A 17003-nucleotide genomic window follows, 5' to 3' on the forward strand; every position below is an offset into this window, starting at 1 on the left:
GTTACACTATTGAAACTTTACAAAACGCCCAGTTTTGTCTACACCTAAATGTATGACATCCATTATAGTTGCAGACCCTGAGCCACACAAGCATTAGGCAGCCTCCATTTCCAAATTTACACTTCCAGGACTCCTATTACCAAAGAAAAGAAGTTATAAATTCCCTGAACCAAGCCAACAAATTTTTAATTAACAGAACTATCCATACCAGTAAACACAGAGTCCTGCCTACTCTACAACTTGACATGGGTAGAGTAGGCTACCCAGGAGAGATGTATGTCTTTTTTATTGCATTTATGGTGGGGACAAGTTCTTGTGTAACCCAGGCTTGCCTTGAACTCAGCAGCTGAGGATGGCTCTGGATTCTTGATCCTCCTATCTCCACAGACCAAGAGTTAGGATTCTAAGTGTGGGTTCATATTTTGTGTCTTCCTTTTTAAGACATATAAATTGTAAGGATAATAGAACATTGCTGTTCTTCCTTTCCCAAAAAAAGGCAATCTCCCCACCCCTTTGCTGGGGATCAAATAGAGGATGTGTGGTAGGCAAATCCACTGGAATTCCTTAGCCTGTGCATAATGCATTTGACAGTGGTCTATACAGTATACTATACTGTGCATAATACATTTGACAGTGAGGTGGAAAGCAGTATCGTAAGTGTGGATTGAGGAAGTAACAGTTTGCCAGACATGGACATGGTTAGGTGGGTAAAGTGCTTTCTAACACAAGCATGAGGACCTGACTTCAGATCCCTAGCATCCACATAAAAAGGTAGGTGTAGACGGGCGGTGGTGGCACACGCCTTTAATCCCAGCACTCAGAAGGCCGAGGCAGGCGAATTTCTGAGTTTGAGGACAGCCTGGTCTACAGAGTGAGTTCCAGGACAGTCAGGGCTACACAGAGAAACCCTGTTTGGGGGTGGGGGGGAAAGTAGGTGTATAGGCTAGATAGATGGCCCAGAGTTTGAGTTTGGGAGCACTGGCTGTTCTTCCAGAGGACTCGGGTTCCAGCACACACATAGAGGCTCAAAACCATCTGTAGCTACAGTTCCAAGGGATCTGATACCATCTTCAGGCCTCTTAGGTCATGAGATAGATACAAAGTACACATAGATACACAAAAAGACTGAGCACAGCAGCCTGTTCCCAAAGTCTCAGCTCTGGGAGCTAGAGACCAAAGGAACCTCTGGGGACTTGCTCACCACCTAATTAGCCAGCCATTGAGCTTCAAGCTCACCAAGAAGTCTTAAAAAAACACAGCTTGGAGGGGTGGGGAGCAGATGACAAGATAGTTCCATGTAGGGCTGGTGAGATGGCTCAGTGGTTAAGAGGGCCAACTGCTCTTCCGAAGGTCCCGAGTTCAAATCCCAGCAACCACATGGTGGCTCACAACCATCCGTAACGAAATCTGATGCCCTCTTCTGGAGTATCTGAGGACAGCTACAGTGTATTTACATATAATAAATAAATAAATCTTTAAAAAAAAAAAAAGATAGTTACATGTATAAAGTCACATGCCACCAAGTCTGATGACCTGAGTTCAGTCCCAAGAACCTACTTGGCAGGAGAAAGCAGGTTGTACTCCTAACTCCACACACACGTTAGGCATGTGCATCCACACAAGAGCACCAGCAACCAACCAACCAGTCAATCAAGAGTCAAGGGAAGGTGGGTGTGGTGTTGCATGCCTTTAATCCTAGCACTTGGGAGGCAGAGGCAGGCAGATTTCTGAGTTCGAGGACAGCCAGGGCTACACAGAGAAACCCTGTCTCGAAAAACCAAAAAAAAAAAAAGTCAAGGGAAGCTGTAGAGGAAGACATCCACTATCGACTCCTGCCTCCATAGGCACACACATGCACGCCACACACCACACACCACACCCTGCCTCCACAGGCACACACATGCACGCCACACACCACACACCTCAAAGAGTTGCAGTTTGTCAGGTCCCTTAAGGATAGGTTAAACATAAATCATAGAAACTGACAGTTAGCATCACATGTCACTGATTTATGCATGCCAGTTTTCCCTTAAGAGCTCATTCATTGTCCTGATGATACTGTGGTAATTATCTTTTCCAGGCTGCTCGAAAATACTGCCCTCATCATGTTGGCCATTACCTCGGGATGGATGTCCATGACACTCCAGACATGCCTCGGTCACTCCCTCTGCAGCCTGGAATGGTGATCACAGTTGAACCAGGTAAGGGATGGGTTAATCCCAAAGTATACATTGCTTATTTTTATTTACGTAACATAAAATGTTTAGGTTTGTCTAGAGCTTTCTTATTTAACATCACAGTTTGTTTAATTTGACTCCTCCGATAAACAACAGATGGCAAATACTTTCTGTAAGTCGATATTAAGAAATAAATCTTTTTTAATCCTACCTTTGCCAGAGCCAACTCATAATAGTCTCATAGTTAGTAGTGGTGGGTTGCAACATCCTGCTACCTATAGTGAGCTATCCTCCCACAGACAGTTACCTGGTTCGAGGAAGTGCCTGCCTAGTAGGCAGAGTGGAGAAGTGAAGTGTGGCCTCAGTGGTTAGCAGGGCTGACGATTAAAGATGAGGCTGCTGGCATCATGAGATCGAAGCCCAAAGTCTGAATTAGGTGTGTTAGGGCTGAGAAATGCCTCTTCCTGTCCCGTGAAGAAGCAGTCAGTCATGTTGCTCTGTGGCAGTGGAGGCTGCTCCAGTTAGTAATGGCCACTACAGTTGCCAGGCTTTTTATTGAAGAGCATCTGGGGATGGTTTCAGGTTCTTTTGTTTGGTTGGCTGGTTGGTTGGTTGGTTGGTTGGTTGGTTGGTTGGTTGGCTGGCTGGTTGGTTATTTGGTTGGTTGGTTTTGTTTTTTCCAGACAGGATCTCTCTGTGTTGCTTTGGCTTTTCTAGAACTCACTCTGTAGACCAGGCTGCCTTGAACTCAGATCTGCCTGCCTCTGCCTCCAGAGTACTAGGATGCTACCATAGCAGCTACTTTGGAGGTTCTTTACTGTGCAAAGTCCTGACGTCTGTTTGACTTGAGATTTAGGAAGAGTGTCTGGAAACTAGGCATAGTGGTGCATGCCTGTAATCCCAGCACAAAAGAAGATTCAAAGCCAGCCTCAGCTACGTGAGACTGTTAGAAAAAGTTCCTGGAATATCTAGACTTTTCTAAATGTACATTAATCTTTTTTTAATCTTTATTTTATGTGTATGGGTGTTCAGCCTTGATGAATGTCTGTGCACTACATGTGTGCAGTGTCTGTGGAAGCCAGAGGAAGATGTTGGATCCTATAGAACTGGAGTTACAGGCAGTTGTGTGTGGTTGCTGGGAATTGAACCCAGTCCTCTGGAAGAGCAGTCAGCTCTTAACTGCTCAGCCTTCTCTCCAGCCCCTTAATGTCTTTTATATACATTTAGACCTTTTTTTTTAATAGCTTATTTGAGGGAAAAGAACTTTATAGTGACAGTTTCTGTAGCTTTGGCTAATACCTCAATATTATGAATATGCTGTAATACATTGTCTTTTTTCTAATTCATTTTTGGGGTTTTCTTGAGTTGGGGCTTAACTGTTTATTGTAAACATATTACAATAAACATATTATCTAGCCTACACTGATACTCCCTCCTTAGTCTTCTAAGGAAATGCCATCATAGCTGACTTCATACTTTATTTTAGCTAAATAACTGTTCTAATAGAATTTTTAGGCAAGGAAAGACATTTATATAATCTTCTGGTTCCTTTATATATAATATATTTGTAAATTAATGGCTTCCCTGAACCACTAGACTATGACAGAATCAGGTTGGTATTATAGTTGAATGCAGCCTGTAGTCCACTAAACAAAATGGCTACAGCAGTAGTAATCCTAGCTGATGAAAGCCATCTGACCGAGCTTCCTGTACACAGCTCTACAGTGTGCGGTAGTTTATCTGGTTCTCAGAGCTCTGAGGTACATGCAGTGAAGAACTGTCAGGCACAGATGAGGAAGTTGAAACAGGTGAACTTGCTTCTGATCCACTGGTTACTGTCACTGATCACAGTCCCCTCTGTTCTCAGGCATTTATATCCCAGAGGACGACAGAGATGCCCCAGAGAAGTTCCGAGGGCTCGGAGTTCGGATTGAGGATGATGTAGTGGTGACTCAGGACTCACCTCTTATCCTTTCTGCAGATTGTCCCAAAGAGATGAATGACATTGAACAGATCTGCAGCAGGACCTCGTGACCACCACTGTGGCATCCCTGCTATGCAGGTAGTCAGTGTCTCTGGGGATTAGACACAGCTTCCCTGGGAACTGCACAGCCAGTGAGCGAGGGCATCTTCATGTTAAATGGATGTAAATCTGGAACCGTGGATTGTGGAATAATCTGTTACTACAACTTTAGTGACATTAATTCTGAGACGTTAATGATCCAGAAAGTTTAACATGTGAATGTAAAGTAAGGGCTTGGTTATGTGTCCCTGCATTCCAGTTAACACATTTCAACAGAAAACTCTCTTCATCCCTTTCTGCACTTCTTCTGAGATCCACTTAAGATGCTTGTGTGAGGCCCACATGTTTTACTTCTCACCAAAGTTTCAGCCTATGCTAATGGCTACCTGTCGGCGTTTGAGGTGGCCAATACTTACTTGCCATGGCCTCTGCCTCCTGGTCCAGGTTCTGCACACGCACACCCACTGGAATCTCTCAGGCCTCAGGAAACACAGGGGTCCTGCTGTGTTTCCATTCAGCCAGAATACAGCAACAGTCAGCCAACAAGAGTCTTGGATCTTTCTTGCCATTTGATTGCACAGAACATGGAAAGTGTCTAGGTTCTTCTTGGAAAGAAAATGAAAGAGAAAGGAAAGTATCTATGTGTCTCCACAGATCCAGCTCTGTTTTCTTCCATTTAAAGGAGTTTTTTTTTTTTTTCAAATGTCCACCTTCCTCTCTTTCACAAGTTATTTTCTCAGACAAAATGTCACTATGTTCCTCAGGTCCTTCATAGTTGCTGTGCTTTGTGACAGGATCTTATGTAGCCCAGGCTGGCCTCAAACTCAATATACAGTTATTGCTGGCCTCAAAATATTGATCTTCCTGCACTGCGCCCAGCTCACTTTTATGGGGGGGGGGTTATGCGCAGGTGTGTATGGTTGGTCGGTTGGTTGGTTGGTTGGTTGGTTTTTAGCAAGGTTTCTCTGTGTAGCTCTGACTATCCTGGAACTCGATCTGTTGGCCAGGTTCACCTTGAACTCAGAGATCTGCCTCCTTCTGCCTCCCTAAATGTTGGGATTAAAAGCATTATCTACCACCACTCAGTTCTTTATAGGTTCTTAATGAATTGATCCATGTAGCTACTTGCAGCCATGTATTGTCAAAATCAATGCATACTGCTGCTTCTCCTTGTCTTCGTCTCCCCCACTCCCCGTGGTGACTCCCCTGGCCTCAATCCTTGGGGCCAGTGAAACTGCCTGACTCAGCTTCCCAGTAAACCTCCTTTTAATTTAAAAAACAAAAGCATGACAAACTCAGAATGGGCATAGTGACTAGTGCCTGTAATTCAGCGTTCTGAATGCAGTGTCAGGAATATGGTCATAGGGTCAAGGCCCAGAGCAGCCTGGTCTGCAGAGCAAGTCACAGCCACTCATGGCTATGTGATGACCCTGTCTAAAAATTAAAACAAAATAAAAGGTTCTGCAGTCTTGTGTTAGATAACAATAAAATTAAATATATGGGATGCATTCAGTAGTTATGAATACCCTATGGTCCACCTCTTACTCTAACGCTAGGGGATGACATGGCAAGGCAGTGGCAGAGTCATGTTTCTTTCCCTAAACACAGCATCTGGTTCAGTTGTACAACCCAGATTGCAAGGTGAGCAAGTCAGGGCTGGATGAATACAAATGGTTAATTAAGAGCTTGTGTGAGGGGCTGAAGAGATGGCTCAGAGGTTAAGAACACTGACTAGAGGTCCTGAGTTCAGTTCCCAGCAACCACATGGTGGCTCACAACCATCTGTAATAGAATCTGATGCCCTCTTGTGGTGTGTCTAAAGACAGCTGCAATGTACTCATTATACATCAAATAAATAAATAAATCCTTTAAAAAAAAAAAAAAAGCTTGTGTGAACTGGGCATAGTCCCTTAGCACTTGAAGCAGGCAGATCTCTGAGTTCAAAGTCAGCCTGATCTACAGATCAAATTCCAGAACAGCTACACAGAAAAACCCTGTCTCAAAAATAAAATACGCTTATGTGACAGAGGGAAGCCCTAAGAGCTAGTGTGTAAACTTCTTTTAAATCTGAGTATGTGTAGTCCCATGGTAAACAAAACCTGCTAACTGCTACAACATAAATCCAAGGGTTTTGTGGGATCTGCCCCTACTTTCCATATTTCTGTTAGGGAAGTGCAAGCTAGAAGATTAGCAAACAGTCTCTGCAGTGCAGGTAGCTGACACATCTTAAGAAATTTCACAGTACACCTAGAAACCAGCAGGGGACAAAGGTAGTGTGAGAACTAAACATTAGGACACAAATGGCCCTCTGACTACTCATCCTCAAGGCCTTATCAGTCTCTCCTGAGGGCTGTAACAGTGGCGGCTGCCCGCCCAGTCTGTCCTTTCTGCCCGTTGTCCGTCTTCTGGGTCTCAGACCTAACCTACTTTTAAAGAAGGAAGAATAAATCCATTACCATGGCTTCTCACCCACCTGGCTCTGTGCCCAAACAGCCTTCGCTTGGAGTGACTTTCCTTTCTTTCTGTAAGACAACGTCGTCTGCAGTTCTCACCTTTGTAGCTGAAAGCCTGGGCCGCTTTTATGTATAGCAGAGTTAGAGAGGAAACTGACTTCTGCTTACATTACAGTCAAGTTCTGCAGATGTAACTGGTGGTTAGGGTGGCTTTGATGGAGTTGTGGTGAATTTGGTCTATGGTCCAACCTGCTACCCATTGAGTCCCAGATTAAGCCAAGCATTTCAGTTGGACTGTTAGAACCATCCAGAAAACAGTGGAGATGGCTCAGCTGCCTCAGATGTGTGGCCAGGCTGGTCTTGCTGGGATTCCAGGTGCACCAGCACATACAGTAAGACTCACTGAGCGGGTGAGTAACTTACTCACAGGGCAACTTACTACACATCGTGTTTCTAGAGTTAGTGTTTTGTGCATGTGTGCCCCAGTCTTTCCTCTTAAAAGGGCTTTTTACCTGTCAGCTTGCCATTTAGTGTGCTTGTTGGTTTGGTTTGGTTTGGTTTGGTTTGGTTTGGTTTGGTTTGGTTTGGTTTTTGAGACAGGGTCTCTCCTGGAACTCATTATATAGACTAGGCTAATACCATACTGAAAGAGATCCACCTGCCTCTGCCTCCCAAGTGCTGAAGTTAAAAGCGTGCACCACCACCACAACCAGCAACTTTTTTTTTTATGATGCTGTAATTGAATACAGGAATGCTTTAGACATGCTAAATAAGCTCTGCACCTCTGAATGAACTACATCCTCAGCTCAATTCTCTTTCCTAGATTGGAGAGAGATGGCTGCATCATTAATGTAAGCATTTAAGTGAAGGGTACCCTATCTGGTACCCAGTGTCACATGGTTTTATGTGATTAGTTCAGAATCTGGTATATGTCTCCTGTAACAAAGGGACTGCACCCAGGCATTGTAGCTCACACCTAAAACCATGGCACTTACAAGACTGAAGCAGGAGGATTGTTATGAGTTATAAGACTAGTCTGGGCTACAGATTAAGACCCTGATTCAAAAATGAAAATAATAATAACATAGAGAAAGTTTTTTATAACAGTGTTCCAGTAATCCCTGCCAACTCCACAGTTGAAGCTGAGTTGGAAGCGGCTGTCATCACTGACTAGAAGATAAGAGATGAAAGCACCACTTACCAAGCCAGGAGGTGACAGCACACACCTTCAATCCCAGCGCTCGCTCATAGGGCACACCTCTGAGTTTAAGCTCTACAGCCTGATCTACATAGCAAGTACCAGGACAGCCTAGAAAGACTCTGCTTCAAAACACCAAAAGAAAGAAAGAAATTGAAGTAGATACCCAGGCTAATGGTGTCATAAAGAACCCTGTACAGCCAGGCGGTGGTGGCGCATGCCTTAAATCCCAACACTTGGGAGGCAGAGGCAGGCGGATTTCTGAGCTTGAGGCAGCCTGGTCTACACAGTGAGTTCCAGGACAGCCAGGGCTACACAGAGAAACCCTATCTTGAAAACAAAAAAAAAATTCCTAAAGTGGCATCCATCTAAGCCCCAAGTTGAGCAGATTATGTAAGTTTTAGACCTTGGCAGATCTTCTTTAAACTGAAGTGTTTTCAGACGTTCCTGGTGGTGAGAAGGTGGTGATGTCATCGTGTATGTTCGCAACACTGCAGCAGAATCCACATGGGGAGGGGGCTTCTGTAGCCACTGAGGAGCTTTGACTATCAGTATTGTATGGGTCTGGGGTCACCCCTGGACTTCAGGCCCTACAGGGCATGCGCCCACCAGAACCCAGAAACTACAGTCTTGTTCGACATTTCTTAACGCTTTGTATGACTTTTGTGCAATTATATAAGTTCTGTTTGGACAAAATGCTGTTACCTTCTATGGCCCCATTCAATGAAAATGGATCTCTCATTCCCAAGTAAGAGGAATACATTTGTTATTGTTGTTTTTAAAATATACTATAAAACAATACCGAGTGGTCTGGCGTGTCTGTCTTATTTTAGCCTTGTGGTTTAGATAAACATTGTCAGCATAGGCGCATGTATTTGAACTCCATCTCCAGCTAATGGTGCTGTTTGGGAGGGTATGGAGCCTTTAGGAAGTAGAACCTTGCTGGAAGAAGTGTGTCCTGGCAGTGGGCTGTGAGGGTTATAGCCCCAACCCACTCTGTTCCCTCCCTGCTTCCTGTGTGTAGACAAGCATGATCAGCTAGCAGCTTCCTGCTTCCCTGCCTTCTCCACCATTTGGACTCTTGTCTGGAAATGTTAGCCAAAATTAACTTTTCCATAAGTTGCTTTCAGTCATAATATTTCACCACAGCAATAAAAACCGACTTAAGGCAGTGACGTTTATAGATTGCTATGTAAGACCATTCTGCTTTACAAAGTTAGCTGCTATACAGCAGGGTGGCAGTAAGTCCAGTAAGGTCACAGCCTGAAGGGTATGATCCAGGCTGCTCAAAGATTGGCTATTGGGCTGGAGAGGTGGCTCAGAGAGGTGGCTCACAACCATCTGTAATGGGATCCGATGCCCTCTTCTGGTGTGTCTCAAGACAGCTACAGTGTACTTATATACATAAAGTAAATAAATATTTTAAACAAAACTTTTAAAAAAAAAAAGATTGGCTACAAAACTGACCTATAGGGCTCCTAGCAGTCCTTGTCACCACATAGCTGCAAACCCACCTAGGGGAAAACTGAGGCAGGAGGATCAGTAGTTTTGAGTTCCAGGCTGAATGGACTACATAACAAGATCCTGACTTTGGAAGAGAGTCAAGAGCCTTATAAGCCTAAACCCTCTTGACTTAAAGGCAGCTGCCCCAACAACTTAGAGGACGTGGGATCAATTTGCAAAATTGTGAATATTTGGGAGGTGGCTCACAGGATCCCTACAGCACATAGGATAGCCAGCAGTCACGTGTGCCTCCAGCTCCCGGGGAACCTGACACCTCTGGCCTCCATGGGCACACAGACACATAATTTAAACAAAAAATAAAAAAATAAAAAATAAACACACGGGAGGCAGAGACAGGAGCATCTCTGTGAGTTTGAGGCCAGCATAGAGAGACCCTGTTTCAAAAAAAAAAAAAGAAAACAAAATTAAATCAGACACATTCTAGAGTCTCAATAACACTTTTATTCTTCATGTCTGACACTTTTCTCTCTCAGACATTTGAACCATGGATCTCATGCTAGCCGTAGACTTCCCTGCCTCAGCTTTCCAAATGCTGTGCCTGCACCTTGGCACCATGTCCGTGTCCAGGAAAAGATGTGTGTGTGGCACAGTGGAGTAAGCTTAAAGAGGGTTACATACATAGGACTTGTAGAAAGAATACATTATGTAACTTAGAATAGGAAAGTATGAACAAAAGTTTTCCTTTTTTTTTTTTTTTTTGGTTTTTTCGAGACAGGGTTTCTCTGTGTAGCTCTGGCTGTCCTGGAGCTCACTCTGTAGACCAGGCTGGCCTCGAACTCAGAAATCCGCCTGCCTCTGCCTCCCGAGTGCTGGGACTAAAGGCGTGCGCCACCACGCCCGGCTAAAAGTTTTCCTTTTTTTTTTTTTTTTTTTTTTTTAGATTTTTGAGACAGCTAGAACTACACATTACACATAGAAATTCTCTCTTAAAAAAATAGGTCCAAAAAAAAAAAGGCCGGAGGTGGTGGCAGATGCCTTTGGAGGCAGAGGCAGGCGGATTTCTGAGTTCGAGGCCAGCCTGGTCTACAGAGTGAGTTCCAGGACAGCCAGGGATACACAGAGAAACCCTGTCTTGGGGGGAAAAAAAAAGGTTTTAAGGCTTATTTTTAATGATGGTTCTTAAAACACTTCAACCTCTTTTATAGCCTACCACCTACCAGAGGTAGTAAAAAAGAAAGTACACAGGGAAGTGGACCTGTTCAGAAAAGTTTTTGGGGGGGCTGGTGAGATGGCTCAGAGGTTAAGAGCACTGACTGCCCTTCTGAAGGTCCTAAGTTCAAATCCCCAGCAACCACATGGTGGCTCACAACCACCTGTAATGAGACTTGATGCCCTCTTCTGGGGTGTCTGAAGACAGCTACAGTGTACTTCCATATAATAAATAAATAAATCTTAAAAAAGGAAGAAAGAAAAGAAAGGAAGAAAGAAAAGAAAGGAAGAAAGGAAGGAAGAAAGAAAGAAAGAAAGAAAGAAAGAAAGGAAAAAGTTTTTTGAAGCAAGTCCCATCTGTGTTGTCTGGAAATTGGCAGTTCAGTTCACAAGCCAGCAGTGGCAGCTTCATCCACTTCACTAATACACTAACAATCCAGTTTGGTAGAGTCAGGATAGCAAACAAATCAGCAGCCATGGTACTACTTAGTGGAGACAGCCAGGCCCCAGTCTCTGCAGGTATCAGGAGGGACCAGGAGGAACATCAGAAGTTCTAGGCTGTGTCTCTCTCAGTGAAGCGAAGATCAGTGAAGTCTCTAGACCCACAAGCATTGCACACCTATAAACAAGCCAAGCTCAGCCTCCAACACTGTACATTGAGTTCTATTTATATCCCTCCAAACATCACGTGTCCTTCATGGGTGAGTCTTGTCTCAGGACGTGCATCTGTCTCAGCTGACATCAAACTGCCAATCAGCCCAAGTCCAAAGAGGCAACAAGAAACTGCAGCACACCCTAGAAGTTTTTTGGTGTGTTTCTCTCTGTGGAATCTCAACAAATGTAGCTCAACTATGCAATGTAAGGCAGACCAATACATGCCTGTCATTATCAAAGAATTCTTCATCACGTGTCCTTTCATGTGCTTGCTTTCGCAGAACATCCTTTCACTTGTGTCTGCTTCAGGGAAACATTCCTTCACGTTTGTCCCAGCAAAACACCATCCAGGGGCTGGAGAGATGGCTCAGTGGCTAAGAGCACTGACTGATCTTCCAAAGGTCCCCAGTTCAAATCCCAGCAACCACATAGTGGCTCACAACCATCTGTAATGAGATCTGACACCCTCTTCTGGTGTGTCTGAAGACAACTACAGTGTACTTACATATTAAAAAAAAAAAAAATCCAAATAACTTTCCAAAGAACCCTTAAGTTTCTAGTTCACAGGTCTTCTATTGTTTTGTTTTGTGGTGTTTGTTTGTTTGTTTGTTTGGGTTTTTTTTTTTTGGTTTTGGTTTTGTTTTGTTTTGTTTTGTTTTCCGAGACAGGGTTTCTCTGTATAGCCCTGTCTGTCCTGGAACTCACTTTGTAGACCAGGCTGGCCTGGAACTCAGAAATCCACCTGCCTCTGCCTCCCAAGTGTTGGGATTAAAGGCCTGTGCCACCACTGCCCAGCCTTCTATTGTTTTTAAGAATTTTTTTTTTAGGCTGACCGAGCCAGCTCAGTCAGTCAACAGGTTCTCCAGCGCAGGGGTGGATGAGGACTAAAAGGAAAAAAGACAATTAGGCAACATTGTAATGAAAGACTCCGAGAGGAGCCCCTGCTCAGGCCTCGGGACAATAGCGGACACCCAAGAACTCACAAGAGACCAAGCTTGATGCAAAACACATGAGGCTTTATTCAGGGAAAGCCAGAGCTCTGGGGACGACTCATATCCCACGCAGGAGTAGAGGAGTCGACCTCGAGGGGAAAGAGGTCCCAGTTTTTATAGGCCCTCAGGGGGGAAAGGAGAAGGGGGAGAGTAGGGGATTTCCAGATCTAAACAATGTCTATTCTCAAGAAATGGGTATGGGAGGGGTACAAGGAAAGAGTCTGGTGCAGGTGTAACAACTCTGGATTGGCCCAGCTGTGGTTGCTGGGGAGAGTTTCCGACTCTTCCCCAGCAACCAATATCACAAAACACCTGGCAATGGGCTTCATCAGTGGGCACACACATGCATGTGTGTACGCACGCACACACACAATTTGAAAATAAAAATTATTTTTTAAAATTCTGTTTCCCATCTCTTTTTTTAAATATTTTTCTTTAAGATTTATTTATTTATTTTATTTATATGAGTACGCTGTAGCTGTCTTCAGACACACCAGAAGAAGGCATCTGATCCCGTTACAGATGGTTGTGAGCCACCATGTGATTGCTGGGAATTGAACTCAGAACCCCTGGAAGAGCAGTCGGTGCTCTTAACCTCTGAGCCATCTCTCCAGCCCCCATGTGCATGCTTTTTAAAAAATATGTATTTGGGTGTTTTGCCCGAATATATGTCTGTGTACCACCTGTATGGCCAGTACCTGTGGAGGCCAGAAGAGGGCGTAAGTGCCCCTAGAACTGGAGTTAGACAGTTACAAGCCGCCATGTGAGGGAGGGCAGAGACTAGAACCCTAGTATCTGGAAGAGCAGCCAGTGTTACTGCCTGCAGCGTCATCTTTCCGGGCTGAATTAATGGAGTGTAACTCACCTCCCGTTATGCACATTTGTCTTCCTCCTCTCACTGATCTTCCAGCTAATCCCCTTTCTACTTCCATTTTTGTTTGTTTTTGGGGGGCTGGGGGGTAGGGTTGTCTCTGTGTGTGTGTGTGTGTGTGTGTGTGTGTGTGTGTGTGTGTTTGTGTGTACTAATAAGATTGAAAGGGCTACTTAACAGAAACATGGGTGCGGGGTCATTTACAGAAACATGGACAACCAGTGGCAAGATCACAGAAGAGATGTTTCCCGTATCCAGCTACCACTAACTCCCTATAGATCCTTGGGGAGCCCGCATGAAGGAATGTCGAATGCCTTGTGTAGGTAATGAGAGCTCCTAAGCCTTCACGGGTGTCATAGCCTTGTCCTACCTGGAAGACAGCGTTCTGCAACACTCCGCCCTTTCACCTGGCTCTTATGCGCTCTTCACTTCCTTCACCCAGTCTTCCCTGAGCCTTAGAGGATGTGATATCCCATCCCGTTTAGGGATGACCATTCAACAGTCACGTATTCTCTTCACATTAACCAGTTACAAGCCCCAACATTAACCATCACCTACTGTGGAAAAGGAGCTTCTCTGACCGAAGCTGACCGCAGTGCTCGTCTCCAAGCAAAAACATAGTTAGAAGGCAACTTGACGGATCCGTGATCTCTGTTTTAGTAGAACAGAAGTAGTGTCCCTACTAGGGTTAACAGCCTCGCCAGCCACAGTCTTTTGACCTGGTTTGCAGTATCTGATATGAATTGCCTCCTGTGGAACAGGCCTCAAATCCAACTGAAAACAAGAATGGTTGGTTACCACTGTCACAGTCATACCACCGTTGCATCGGTGGGTGTATCTTGCCTGACCGGTTGAGTGTGAGGATATCCTGGTCTATATAGAGAGTAGGGCTGTATAGTGAGACCCTGAAAATAATCTTTATGATCATCCCAACCCCATGCTAGTGTTATCAAAGCAAAGGACTTGCTGATTAACACTTTCCCTTCTTACAGTTCCTTTATTTATTTATTTACTTACTTAATGGTGGTTTTTTATTTTTGTTTGTTTGTTTGCTTTGGTTTTTTGAGATAGGCTTTCTCTGTGTAGCCCTGGCTGTCCTGGAACTCACTCTGTAGACCAGGCTGGCCTCGAACTCAGAAATCCGCCTGCCTCTGCCTCCCAAGTGCTGGGATTAATATTATTATTTATTTTATGTCCATGAGTACACTGTAGCTGTCTCAGAGACACCAGAAGAGGGCATCGGATCCCATTACAGATGGTTGTGAGCCACCATGTGGTTGCTGGAAATTGAACTCAGGACCTCTGGAAAGAGCAGTCAGTGCTCTTAACCGCTGAGACATTTCTCCAGCCCCTCCTCTTACACTTCTATAATCCAGTCTTTGCAAAGTTTACAAACTTAACATTTAAAGCTGGGCGTGATGGTGCATGCCTATAATCCCATTATTAGTTAGGCTGAGACAGGAAAGTGGTGACTTCCAAACCAGCATGGGCTACATAGCAAGAACCAGTCTTCTTTAATCCCAGCACTTAGGAGACAGAAGCAGACAGATCTCTTGTGAGCTAGCCTGGATGGCATAGCAAGTTCCAGGACAGCCAGGGCTACATGCAGTACCAATACCAAGGCACTTGGGCACTGACAGGCCGCATGAAGCATGGTCCCATGAGTGAGTATGCCTCTGGCCTAGTTAATATATAGAAGAGGACAAAACTCTGGGCAAGGACCTGAAAGTAATAATCCAATAATCCAATAAACCTAAAAGTAAAAATAATAATCAACAGGCTGGCTCCTGACAAGGACCTTTGTGGTTCAGACGACAGAGATTGAAAAGGATGAGATTTAAAGATCCTTTTGGTTTGGGTAAGTTTTTGGAAGAGGTCAAATGGGATGACAGTGCGGCACTCAGTCCCTAGCACTGCAGACCTAGAGGCACCCGCCTGTGGTTGTAGCGCAGGGAAGGTGGAAGATGGACTAGAAGTCCAAGGTCCATGTTAGCTCCATAAGAAGAGTTCCAGTTTGGCCTTCAATACCTGAGACTCAGAAACAACTAATAAAAGTCAGAGAGCCTGGTAGCTCTGAAAGACCTCAGGCTGCTCGTCACACCAGCACTGAATCATCAGACCTTGCAGACACCTTTTGTAAAAAATCTCCTGTAGTATAAAAGGTAAACAATCCGGTTGCCAGGGTTTCAAGGCAGCCTAGTTTTGTTAAAAGCTGTATTGTAGGAAAGCCTACCATGCTTGGACCATTCTGAGTGCCCCTGAGCCCCATCCCTGGAAGAGGAGAAGGAGGCCAGAAGAGGGCACTGGGTTCCCTTAAACGGAATTCCGGATAGTTGTAAGCCATCACATGGGTGCTGAGAACCAAACCTGGGTTATCTGCAAAAGCAGCGAGTGAATGCTCTTAACCACTGAGCCATCTGTCCAGCCTCACCTGGTTTCATGTTTTACACCTGTTTGTTGCAGTGCTGGAGATGCAATGCAGAGCCTTGTGTACACTACAACTGAGTTATATCGCTAGAGTTTTGATAGTGTATTTTTAATGTGTGTTTGCTGTATTTAGATCTACAAATACAATCGTGTTAAGGTTGCTTATGGTATTCAGCACAGTAACAACGTGTGCAGGTTTGGAAACTAGGAGAAGTAAGTTCATAATATAGCCTAGGTGTGTAACAGGCTACCTCATCTAGGTTTGCGTAAGTACTTTATAGAATGTTCACACAATAACAAAATTGCCCAATGCCTTTATTCAAATGTACATGTATTACTGCCTCCTCCCCTCAATCTCACCATCTTGTTTTCTGTAGCATGTATTGCCACCTGAGACACCTTGATATAGTTGTTGATCTGTGTTTATTTCCTTACTGAGTTGACTTCACTGTGGCTTTCCTGTTTAAAGCAGAACCCAGTGTAGCTGAGCATGGTGGTTCTCCTCCCTCTATCCCTAGCACTTGGGAGGTAGAGGCAACAGAATTGCTCAGATTTCAAGGCCAGCCTGGGCTACAGAGTGAGGCCCTATCTCAATAATAATAATAATAATAATAATAATAATAAACCAAAAATTAAAAGACGAAGTAACATACTCAGGATAGTTGTTGACGAATGGATAAATATGTCCTCAGTATCTTAATTAACTATGGGTTTCTAGCATCCCTTAGGGGGTCTGTAGACACATAGACCAATGACAGATTTAGTGTGGGAGGTAGAACTTGGGCAGACACACACACACCTTGCAGGGCTCTCACAAGTCTCTGTGCAAGTTAAAACTGTGGTGGTATTCAGGATGTATTGCCCTGCTTAGCAAGTGCATCAATGACACACCGCATTACACACCAGCAAGTATTTCTTTTAACAGAACATTTCAGGACAGGCAGTGGTGGCGCATGCCTTTAATCCCAGCACTTGGGAAGCAGAAGCAGGCAGATTTCTGAGTTCGAAGCCGGCCTAGGTCCAGTCCTGAGTTCCAGGACAGCCAGGGCTACACAGAGAAAAACCCTTTCTGGGGGGGGGGAGGGGCACATTTCCGGTAAAACCCTTTTTGTTGTACTGTTGAGGGAACTAGAACACACAGGAAATTCAAGGGTGATGTATTCTAGTCATAACTCCGCAAATTTAGGAGACAAAACAGCGGAGGGCTGGACTAATCATGGAAGCTTACAAAACGTATGTGTTCTGTAGCTCGATGGTAATGACCGGTAAGAAAATCAGAATGCCTCACCAGAACTCAAGTTCAGCCACTACAAATGTACTAATTTAATCGTAGCACAGTAGCAAAACTCGATAGGAAATGAGGAGAAAGGAGGACCATTTAGAACTGGCTGGTTATGGGATTTACTATGGCATCCCCATCACCTTTCCTGTGAGAAGATAAAGGCAAAGTTGCAGAATGCCTGCTCTGTTTGCTCCTGGGCCTCTTCTCTCCCTATCAAATAATTTCCCAATCTGAAATTGATAACGCAGACGGT

At 44.5% G+C, this 17003-nt stretch overlaps 1 protein-coding gene across 3 annotated transcripts in view; it reads left to right on the forward strand.

The window, feature by feature from the left end:
• Positions 1-8662, forward strand: part of Xpnpep3 (X-prolyl aminopeptidase 3, mitochondrial) — a 57378-nt gene extending 48716 nt beyond the window's left edge. For 2 of the 3 annotated variants that reach the window (NM_001347075.1, NM_177310.3), the window contains 2 exons: positions 2081-2201; positions 4045-8662. In NM_001347075.1, coding sequence (NP_001334004.1) covers positions 2081-2201; positions 4045-4211 — 288 coding nt within the window. In that variant the 3' untranslated portion in view covers positions 4212-8662. The remainder of the gene's footprint in view (positions 1-2080; positions 2202-4044) is intronic. The other variant, XM_030248610.1, reaches the window with a different exon arrangement.
• Positions 8663-17003: the final 8341 nt, after the last annotated feature.

This window comes from Mus musculus, chromosome 15 (genome assembly GCF_000001635.26).
Source record: "Mus musculus strain C57BL/6J chromosome 15, GRCm38.p6 C57BL/6J".
Taxonomy (NCBI): Eukaryota; Metazoa; Chordata; class Mammalia; order Rodentia; family Muridae; genus Mus; species Mus musculus.